This window comes from Chlorocebus sabaeus, chromosome 1, assembly GCF_047675955.1.
Source record: "Chlorocebus sabaeus isolate Y175 chromosome 1, mChlSab1.0.hap1, whole genome shotgun sequence".
NCBI classification, from domain to species: Eukaryota; Metazoa; Chordata; class Mammalia; order Primates; family Cercopithecidae; genus Chlorocebus; species Chlorocebus sabaeus.
This window is the reverse complement of record NC_132904.1, coordinates 13218391-13230602: the sequence shown is the minus strand read 5'-3', so window position 1 is coordinate 13230602 and position 12212 is coordinate 13218391. Positions and strand designations below refer to the sequence as shown.

Genomic DNA, 12212 nt, shown 5'->3' with positions numbered 1-12212 from the left:
AAGAGAATAAACCATGTCAACCAAAAGCCCAATGTTTCTGACCCTGTAAGATGTGGGGAGATGGGTAATTTCTAGAGGGATTGATGTTATTGGGACAGTCAACATATTCTATTTACCAAAGCCTAATTTAAGGTTTGTAAGTGAACGAACAATTTGAGAGGTAACTAATGGATTTCTCAAGATGGTAATCTTGGTGGTTTCATGCAAAAAGCTCTCAGGGAACAACAAAGTCATGAAAAATAGGCAGCTGTAGGTTGGATTTCCCTCTAAAGTTTAAGTTTCTTACCCCCAAAAAAATTAACATTAATTTGTTTTCATATTTTCCTACAGAAAAGGAACACATTTATTCTTTCATTTCTCTATTGTATCTTAGTGAAAAATGCCACGAACTCGTCTGTGGATAAGAGAGGAAACAAGAATGTTGGGGGTAAGAACTAAATGCCACTTGAGTGAATAAATGATTATAGTGTTGCGATTTCTAAATATAAAAGGGAAGAGACTGTAACCACCTCTATTATGAACTCCTCAAATGGAGGAATGTTAATAGAAGTGTCCTGAAATTGTTATGTAGCATCTGCATTTTTCCACATTCAGCCTCAACACATAAGCTATTTATCAGGCTCACATTAAATAAAGCAGAAATTATGAATTTATCAGCAACATGTAAATGACCCAACAACGTCTAAACCCACTCATGCTCTCAGAAAACCCTGACTCTGGAAATGGAAATTTCCAAAAAGAAATCTCTTTTTGGCATCTATAAATTATTTCAAGCTAAGCTGATGACATGGTTCTAAATGAGATGATCAAATTGTGGAAACTACGTTCAGGAGAAGCTGCAGACCATAGAGCTTTATGGACAGTGGTCACAATAGCACTGTGCTTTCAAGATTACCCCCAAAACACATGACTTTTTTCCCAGTCAACTTCATCAAATATGGCAGGTATTCACCCATATTGCTGGATGATTTTGCATTATCCACTCATTTTTGGATGATGGAACCAGATTAGGATTAAACAAGCAGGATTAAAGTTTGGTTCAGGAAAATTCCAAACATCACAAGTATATTATTACTCCCACTTATTTAAGATCTGCCTGATCCTTTGCCAGAATTATACTGAGCCTTACATAAAACAAGCAATGAACCCAATATTTTCTCTCCTCATTTTCAAGGTATGATATTAAAGATGTGGATTCCTAGCCCCCTTATCCATTTATCTGGTCTTGATATTGGGAAATAATTAGTTGAAATATATTTGAGAATAAATAAATTTGTTATTGTCTATATTACTGTCTTTCTAATGAGATCTACTGTTATCTAAGAAGACACAGAGCTTTGGTTTTATTTCATGCTTTAAGACATACCAACAGCCATTTCTCTCTATTCTTACCACTAACTATATCTAAAACTTTGGATAAATACAAGAGGATTCTGAGAAGTACAGATAAGGAAGAATAAGATTTAGGGAGCTTTGAACCCAGAGAATGATATGTTAGCGAGTTTCCTGGGTTTTCTTTTTATTTCATATACCTCAAACTGAGTCCCCAGTTGAGATATACCTACTAATGTTTTGAAGCCTGCAATTTCAAAACATAAAATACCTAGGAATAAATTTAACCAAGAAGGTGAAAGGAAAACTATAAGTAAAACTACAGAAGACTGATAAAAGAAATTGAAGAGGGCACAAACAAACAGAAAGACATCCCATGCTCATGGATTGGAAAAATGACGATACTAACCAAAGAAATCTACAATTTCAATGTATTCCAAATCCAAATACCAACGTCATTTTTTATAGAAATAGAAAAAAGAATCCTAAAATTTGTATGGAATCAAAAAAGTTTTCAAATAGCCAAAGCAATTCAAAATACCTAGAAGAGAGGAACTTGAAACATTTGCAACACATAGAAATATCCTAAATACCCTGGCTTGATCATTACACATTCAATAAAGGTAGCAAAATATTACATGTACCCCACAAATATGTACAAATATTATATCACTAAAAAATAAATTAAAAAAATAAAAATTTGATTGATATAACTAAGCAAGAAAAACAAATATATTAAAGAACTCAACACCACCATCAACCAGTAAAATGTAATTAATATTTATAGAATATCTAACATCAGAACATATACTCTTTTTTTTTTCTTTTTTTTTTTTCTTTTTTTTTTTTTACTTTTAGGTTCAGGGGTATATGGGTGGGTTTGTTATATAGTAAATTGTTATTATGGGGGCTTATTGTACAGATTATTTAATCACCCAAGTCATAAGCATAGTACCTCATGGGTAGTTTTTCAATCCTCACCCAGTTCCAAACTTCTACCCTCAAGCAGGTCCTGATGTCTGTTGTTACCTTCTTTGTGTTCATGTGTGCTGGACATTTAGCTCCCACTTATAAGTCAGAACATGCAGTATTTAGTTTTCTGTTCATGTGTTAGTTTGCTTAGGATAATGGCCTCCAGCTCTATTCATGTTGCAGCAAAGGACATGATTTCATTCTTTTTTATGGCTTAGTGTATATGTACCACATTTTCTTTATCTAGTCTACCGTTGATGAGCATTTAGGTTGATTCCATGTCTTTGCTCTTAAGAATACACATTCTTTTTAAGTGTCCATGGACCATTAACCAAATAAACTATATTTTGGGCCATAAAACAAACTTTGAAATATTTAAAAGAATTGAAATCATATGGAATGTGTTCTTTCACCAAAATAGAATCATACTAGAAACCAAGTAAGAGAAAGATAACAAAAAAGCTCCAAACTTGAAAATTAAGACACTTCTAAATGATTAATGCTTTAAAGAGGACATTTCAATGAAAAATTTATAAAATTAATTAAATTATAATGAAAATACATGATATCAAAATGTGTAACACTAAATGCTTACAGAAAACAAGAAAATTGTCAAATAAATACTCTCAACTCTCACCTAAAAAAAAAACTAGAAAAAAGAAGACCAAAATAAACCCAAAGAAATCAGGAGAAAATAATAAAGATAAGAAAATAAATCAATAAAATTAAAATTTAAAAAGTAGAGAAAATCAGTACAACAAATAGTTGATTCTTATAAAAGATCATCAAAATCAACAAACATCTAGCAAGACTGATCAAGAAAAAGAAGACAAAAATTATCAAACTCAGAAATAAAAGAGTATATTACTACAGATAATTTACATCTCAAAATAATATTAAGAGACTGCTATCAGTAACTATAGACACAAATTTGACAATTTTGATAAAATGAACAAATTTTCCCAAAAAGCACAAACTACAGCTCAATATGAAACAGATCATTTTAATGACCCTATAATTGTTAGAAAAATTAAATTTGTAATTTTAAAACTCCTGAAAAGGAAATCTCCAGGCCAGGCCTGATTTCACTGAAGAATTCTACCAGATGTTCTTAGAATATTCAACACCAGTTATTTTCAATATATTTCAAAAAAACAGAAGAGAATGAAACATTTCCCAACTTATTTGAAGAGGCCAATATTATTCTGATACCAAAAACAAATAAGACAAAGATAGTACAAAAGAAGAAAACTATAGATCCATATCCTTCAGAATATAGACCCAAAAATCATTTATGAAGTATTAGCAAGTATAATTCAACAATATTTAAAAATACTTTTCCACCATGACTAAGTGAGACTTATTCCAGATATACAAAGCTGGTTTAGTACTCAAAAAGCAATTGATGTAACCCATCATATTAATAGGCTAAAGAAGAAAAATCACATGATCATGTCAGTTGATGCAAAATAAACCACATTTGACAAAATTTAACACCTGTTCATGATATTTTAGAAAGCTCTTAGAACAATAGAAATGTAAGAGAACTTCCACAACCTGATAAAGAACACCCACAAAAAAACTTACAACTAACATTATATTTCATGTTTAAAAATTGAATTATTTTCACCTAAGATTGGTAACAGTGCAAAGATATCATGTCTCACCATGCTTACTAGCACAGTAGTAGAAGTCTTAGCACAGATCAATAGGATAAAAAAGAAAAATAAAAAGCATACAGATTGTAAAGGAAAAAATGAAAATATCCCTGTTTGCAGATGACATGATGATCTATGTAGAAAATCTCATGCAATTAAAAAAAAAAAAAAAAAAAAAAAAGGACTCCTGGAACTAAGTGAGTTCAGTAAGGTCACAGGATACAAGATTAATGATCAACATACAAAATTGATTATATTTTTATATAATAGCAATGAACATATGGACAACAAAATTTAAAACACAATACTATTTAAAATCAGTCAAACAAATACTTAGGTATAAAGTTGGCAAAATATGTACAGGACTCATATTTTGAAAATTATCTAATACTAATAGAGGCTGAGGCAGGTGGATCACCTGAGGTCAGGAGTTCAAGACAAACCTGACCAACATGGTAAAACCCCGTCTCTACGAAAAATACAAAAATTAGCCGGGTGCCGTGGCACATGCCTGTAATCCCAGCTACTCAGGAGGCTGAGGCAGGAGGATTGCTTGAACCTGGGAGGCAAAGGTTGCAGTGAGCCAAGATCATGCCACTGAATTCCAACCTGGTTGACAAGAGCAAAACTTCATCTCCAAAAAATAAATAAATAAAATAAAATAAAATAAAATAATTCCAAGTAGGTTACATAAATGAAAAGACATTTATTGTTGTGACTGAAAATCTCAACATAGTAAAAATATTAATTGTCCCAAAATTGACATATCGATTTAGCACAATTCCTATCAAAATCCTGGAAACATTTTTTGTAGATTTAAATAAGATTATCAAAAATTTCTATGGAAAGGTTGAGAAGCTAGAATAGCTAAAACTTTTTAAAGAAGAATAAAGTGAAAGGAATCATACTACCTGATTTTAAGACATGAACTACATGTATTAAAATCTACAGATTTTATAACTACAGATATTAAGACTGTGTGGTATTGGTGTAGTAACAGATACACAGATAAATGGAACAGAACACACTATCCATAAGTAGACTCATACAGTTATGGTTGACTGACTTTTTATAAAAGTAATTCAATGGAGGAAGTATAGTCATCTCTAAAAATTGTGTTGGACTAACAGGATAACCACTGGCAAAAAATAAAAGAACCTCAAACTAAAGTCTCTTACCTTATACAAAAATTAACTCAAAATGAATACTATATTTAAATATAAAATATAAAACTATAACACCTTTAGAAGAAAGCATAGGAGAAAATATTTAGTACCTAGGACTCTAGAGCTCTTTAACATGACCTTAAAAACATGATCCATCCATAAAAGACACAAATCAATAAATTTTAATCCACCAAAATTAAGTTTTGTTTTGTGAAATACCCTTGTTTGGAAGATGAAATGACAAGCTACAGAGTAGGAGAAAATGCTTGCTAACCACATCTCTGACAAAGGATTTATATCTAAGAATATCCTTCTTAAAATCCTTAAGACTCAACCACAGAAAAAACACAAATGATCCAACTTTAAAACCAGCAAAAGACATGAAAAGACATTTCACTGAAGAAGATATACAGATGGCATAAGCATATAGAAATATGCTCAACATCATTAGCCACAAGAGAAATGCAAATTAAGACCATAATGAGAGATCACTACAAACCTATTAGAACAACTAAAATAAGAAATTGTGACAATACCAAATGCTGGAGATGATGCAGGGAAACGATCTCTCTTACATTGCCAGTGAGAATATGAAAATAATATAATCACTCTCAAAAATAGTTTGACATCTTATTTAAGTACTAAACATACACTTACCATTAAATTTAGCAAGTGAGCTCCAGGGTATTTATCTTGGATAACTGAAAACTGATGTCTGCAGAATTTACATATGACTATTCATAGCATCTTTATTTGTAATAGCTCCCAAACTGGAAACTGTCAAAATACCCCCTCAAGAGGTGAATAAACTCTAGTTGTTCATACCATAGACTACTACTCAGAAATTAAAAAGGAGTGAACCACATTGTTACACATAACAACTTGATGAATCTCAAAGGTATTTTGCTGGACAACAACAAAAAAGCCAATCACAAAAGGAACATACTGAATTATTCCATTTATTTGACACTATCAAAATGATAATAGTGAGGATATGAAAAACAAATTAGTGACTACCAGAAGTTTAGCATTGTTGGGACAATAAAGATATAGCATGAGGGATATCTTCATGGTGATAGAATAGTTCTGTATCCTGATTATGGTTGTGATTATGCAAATATGCTTATGTGCTAAAATGACACATAACTATACACACAGACTGTATCAAGGTTAATTTCCTAATTTTGATATTGTCATATAGTTATGTAAGATATAACCATTCTGAGAATCTGGACTCAGGACACAAGGACCTGTCCATAGTTTTGAAAATTCCTATGAATTTATAATTACTTAAAAATAAAGGTTTTTTTTTTTTATTTCACATCCTTCACTAAACTCAGACTTCAGAGAAAGTCATTGTGTTCCATGCCAAGCAAGGAGATGAAATGTGCACAGCATGTCAGTCAGTGGGAAAAGTCCTGTCCATTCCAATTTCCCCTTGCTTCCTGCCACAGCCTGCCTGAAGTACCTCTAAATGCGTAGTTTTGTGTTGCCTAGGGGTTAATCTGCAAGTGAAAATAGTATTTTCATTAATTAGCCACTTCTTGGCTCTCCCCAGAATCACACACCAGAACAGAAGCTCATTGCAAACTTCAAGTAGAAGTGTCCATGTTTTAAGAAAATCTGTGAGAAAAATATGTCAGGAATCCCCAGACATTGTGAAACTATGGTGGCAGTATGGTGAACTCCAATCCTGCTCCTTCAGCTTTTTCAAACTTAACTCCTGTGCTTACCTGGGGGTGTAGGTAGGGAGAGTCAGAATGTTGGTTCATTCAGCTGTGGCAGAAAAAAAGCACCCCTGAAAAATATCTACCTGAAAACCAACTGAAAGGCCCTACAGTGATACATTAGAGGGCTCTTCATACAACTTAGAATTGTCCTCCTACGGCTGAGAAACTGTCATAGCTGACCTATAACTTCAGTGGGTACGGATTATCTGAGACCTCCACATCAGGAAATAGCACCTTGGAAGAGTGACAGAAAACCAAGGATCCCAAAGGCTCACTCTCCTTTCAAAAGGACCCTCTTGTGAAGGACTCAAGACTATCAGTTATAGATGTTTTGGAGGTGGGAAGAACAAAAGGAACCAAAGTTCAAAACCCAGCTTTGGTAAGATAAGAGGAATCTAGGGAAGGTCAGAAATACCAAGTCTAGTTGCCTGTAGAACATAAGAGTTGTATATGCAGGATAATATTGTTGACCTAGGTCAAGAATTCTTGACCATACAGGTCAAGGATTGTTGACCACACAGGGACTGATGACTCTCAAAAGAGATCAATTCTTCTGGACTCCAGGACTAATGCTATGTAATCTCCTGAACCGATCAGATAAACAGACTCCTAGTATAATTTTATTGGATATGTACATAGTCATACAAACTGCTCTGAAATAATAAAGTCTCCTTATCTTATTTGAATGTTGAGAAATTTAAAATTCTGTTAGGTCATCACCTTCCATCTTCACCTTGGCTTTTTCTTGATGTATATTCCTTTCAAAGGTTGAACTAAAATAATAATTAATGGTAGTGTTATTTTCTTCCAGGCCATACAAATAATGACTGGTATACTTCTTGATTGCCTGGGACTGCTCTGGATGTATTTGTTTTTCACACAAATTGTTGCATTTGGAGCCACATATACTCCTATTGCATTACTAACAGCATACCCATTTTGGTCATCCTGGCTTGTGAGTAAATAATCAAATTTCTGATTGTTATTCATTACATTTAATGACTGTGTATCAGTCAAGCAGTACGCCAGAGACTGAAACTAAAAATGCACAATCTCTATTCTCAAGGAACTCATTTTATCTAGTTGAAAATAATATACCAATATGAAAAAACTTAGATTCTTATCAATGATATTCTTTAATAATAAGAGTCTTTTGTTAAAAGGCTACCTTTTACATTCTTCTAGGATATGATGAAAAATGATAAGATGCACAAGGGGCATTTGGGGAAAACAGAAAATTGTTGGTGACTATTCAACCGCCCATATGGTATTTATTTTGCCAGTGGGGCAAATAAAAAATGAGAGAGCATAACTGCTGAGGAAATAGTGGGATATACACAATTTGTGTAGGGAAAGAAACAAAATCTTTGTGTTGTATTCAAGAAGTATTTGGTAAAATTGAACAGAGATTTTAAAATTGAATTTTATTGTGTCTGATAGTATGATGAGTGATGTGCCATTGTCTTTAAAGGGGATATCATGAAGAAGGATATTATGGTGGTTGATGTGCCATGTTTCCCACAAAATCCTGAGTGAAGCTTATTATAATATCACATTTGGAGTTTGATCACTCAACCGGTACTTATTGAGTACCATGATGTGTCAGGCACTGTTTTAGGTGCCTGAGATACATTAGCAAACAAAACAAAGATCCAAGTTCTTATGGAGCTTTTATTTTAGCATGGCACAGTATATTAGAAGATGATAAGGCTATAGAAGCAAAAAGAAAAAGAGTAGGCTAAGGGGGACTGAAATTTTTGAGAAAGTGGCAAAGGGATATAGGTTATCACCTAAAATTGGGTGGTTGAGGTAGGGCTCATTGAAAAAGTGACTCTATTACTCATCTATTATTATGTAATAAACCACCAAAAACCCAGTGGCATACAATTACAAGCATTTATTTTTTACTCATGCAGACTTGGCAGAGATTCAGCTGCTCTTGGCCTGGTTTCAAGCTACAGGACAGGTCCAGATCCACTCCATATGTATCTTATTGCTTTTAGACTAGGGGCTACTAGAGTCATATTCTTCTCACAATGAAAAGTGAGAACACAAGAGGACAATCCTAATCACACAAGACCATTTCAAGCTTTGGCTTGGGTCATGTTTGTTAAAATCCCAGCTAAAACAAATAAAATGATCAAGTCCTAAATTAAAGAGCAGGGAAGCATAATCCAAGCACCATGAGATCATGGCAAGAGTATGAAAATATATTATTATTACCTAAAAGTAAAAAATTGTGACCAACAGTTCAAACTACCATAGTGACATTTGAGCAAGGACTTGAAAAAGTGATGGTTTTGACCACAAAGATATGTTGGGAAAGAACATTTTGGGGAGAAAAGAGTCAGAATGAAGTCTTCGATGAAGAGTTCCTAGAAAAATGTAGTCAGTATTTCTGGAACATTTCTGGAACAGAGTGAGCAACCACAATAGTAGTAGAAAACAAGCTAGAAAAAATAATGAGGTGCATGACAATACAGGGCTATGTAAGCCATTGTAAACATTTTAGCTTTTACTGTAAGTGAATTGGAGTTATTATAGTGTTTCATAAACAGAAGTTAAATAATCTGGTTTAAGTTTTAAAAGAATCACTTTGGTTTCTGTGTTGAAAAGAGAATGAAGGGGTCCAAATAGACTTTTTAGAAAGCTACTTCAAAAGTCCAGGTGAGACTCAAAGTTGTTAGTAGTGAAGGTGGTGAAAGTAATATTGATATATGTTGAGGTAGAGCCAACTTAATATCTTGATGGATTGGGTATGGAGTGTGAAAGAAGTTAAAGATAATGCCAGGGTTTTTGTTCAAGCTAATAGAAGGAATGACTTGACATCAAGTGATACAGGTGAGACTGTACAGAACTGGTTTTCAGAGGAAGATGATGAGTTTGCTTTGACAATATTGAGTTTGAAATATTTATTTAATATTCAACTGGAGATGTCAAGTAACCTGTTGGATATGGAATGTAGAGTTCAGAAGACAGAATTAGAATAAAAGATACAGAATTGCAGAAAGGACAAGAATTCACCAACCAAGTATCTGCTGCCTTCAAGAGACTCACCTAACACACAAGGAATCACATAAACTTAAGGGAAAGGGGTAGAAAAAGATATTCCATGCAAATGGACACCAAAAGCTAGCAGGAGTAACTATCCCTGTATGAGACAAAACAAACTTTAAAGGAACAACAGTTAAAAAAGACAAAGAGAGACTTTATATAATAATAAAAGGCCTTGTCCAACAAGAAAATATCACAGTCCTAAATATATATGCACCTAACACTGAAGCTCCCAAATTTATAAAACAATTAATACTAGACCTAAGAAATGAGATCGCAACACAATAATAGGGGGGACTTCAGTACTCCACTGGCAGCACTAGACAGGTCATCAAGACAGAAAATCAACAAAGAAATATGGATTTAAACTATACCCTGGAACAAATTAACTTAACAGATATTTACAGAACAATTCTACCTGACAACTGCAGAATATACATTCTATTCATCAGCACATGGAACTTTCTCCAAGATAGACCAAGTGATAGGCCACAAAACAAGTCTCAATAAATTTAGGAAAATTGAAATAATATCAAATACTCTCTCAGACCACAGTGGAATAAAATTGGAAATCAACTCCAAAAGGGACCTTTAAAACCAAACAAATACATGGAAATTAAATAACCTGCTCCTGAATGATCATTGGGTCAACAATGAAATCACAATGGAAATTATAAAATTATTTGAACTCAATAATAGTGACACAACCTATCAAAACCTCTGGGATACAGCAAAGGCAGTACTAAGAAAAAGTTTACATGCCTACATCAAAAAGTCTGAAAGAGCACAAATAGACAATCTAAGGTCACACCTCAAGGAACTAGAGAAACAAGAACAAACCAAACACAAACCCAACAGAAGAAAAGAAATAACAAAGATTAAAGCAGAACTAAATGAAATTGGGAGGGGAAGGCAATACAAAAGATAAATGCAACAAAAAGCTGGCTCTTTGAATACGTAAATACAGTTGATAGAACATTAGCAAGAGTAACCAAGAAAAGAGAGACAATCCAAATAAGCTCAATTAGAAATGAAATGGGAGATATTACAACTGAAACCACAGAAATACAAAAGATAACTCAAGGCTACTATCAACATCTTGTGCACATAAATTAGAAAACTTAGAGGAGATGGAAACATTTCTGGAAATTTACTACCCTCCTAGATTACACCAGGAAGATATAGAAGCTCTGAACATACCAAAAAAAAAAAAAAAAAAAAAAAAAAAAAAATGCAGTGAGCTTAAAATGGTAATAAAAAAATTGCTAACAAAAAAAAAAAAAAAAAAGCCCAGGACGAGATGGATTCACAGCAGAATTCTATCAGACCTTCAAAGAAGAATTGGTACCAATCCTACTGACACAACTCCAGAAAATAGAGAAAGAGGGAATCCTCCCTAAATCATTCTATGAGACCAGTATCACCCCAATACCAAAACCAGGAAAAGGACATAACAAAAAAAGAAAAATATAGACCAATATCCCTGATGAACATAAATGCAAAAATCCTTAACAAAATACTAGCTAACTGAATCCCACAGCATATCAAAAAAATAATCCACCATGATCGAGTGGGTTTCACACCAGGGATGCAGGGGTGTTTTAACATAAGTCAATAAATGTGATACACCACATAAACAGAATTAAAAACAAAAATCACCTGATCGGCCGGGCATGGTGGCTCAAGCCTGTAATCCCAGCACTTTGGGAGGCCGAGACAGGCGGATCATGAGGTCAGGAGATTGAGACCATCCTGGCGAACATCGTGAAACCCCATCTCTACTAAAAAATACAAAAAACTAGCTGGGCGAGGTGGTGGGCACCTCTAGTCCCAGCTACTCGGGAGGCTGAGGCAGGAGAATGGCATAAACCCAGGAGGTGGAGCTTGCAGTGAGCTGAGATTCGGCCACTGCACTCCAGCCTGGGCAACAGAGCGAGACTCCATCTCAAAAAAAAAGTCCCATGATCATCTCAATATATGCAGAATAAGCATTTGACAAAATCCAGCATCATTTTATGATTAAAACCCTCAGCAAAATCAGCATACAAAGGACATACCTCAATGTAATAAAAGTCATCTATAACAAATCTACAGCCAACATAATACTGAATGGGGAAAAGTTGAAAGCTTTCCCTCTGAGAACTGGAACAAGGCAAGGATGCTCACTCTCACCACTTTTATTCAACATAGTGCTGGAAGTCCTAGCCAGAGCAGTCAGACAAGAGAAAGAAATAAAAGACATCCAAATCAATAAAGAGGAAGTCAAACTCTTGCTTTTTCCTAATGATACAGTTGTATAT

The 12212-nt window shown here is 33.9% G+C and overlaps 1 protein-coding gene across 1 annotated transcript in view; it reads left to right on the top strand.

Moving 5' to 3' along the window:
* Nucleotides 1–379: 379 nt before the first annotated feature.
* Nucleotides 380–12212, top strand: part of LOC103234708 (membrane-spanning 4-domains subfamily A member 5-like) — a 33226-nt gene continuing 21393 nt past the window's right edge. The window contains exons 1-2 of the mRNA XM_037997592.1: nt 380–427; nt 7670–7813. Coding sequence (XP_037853520.1) covers nt 380–427; nt 7670–7813 — 192 coding nt within the window. The remainder of the gene's footprint in view (nt 428–7669; nt 7814–12212) is intronic.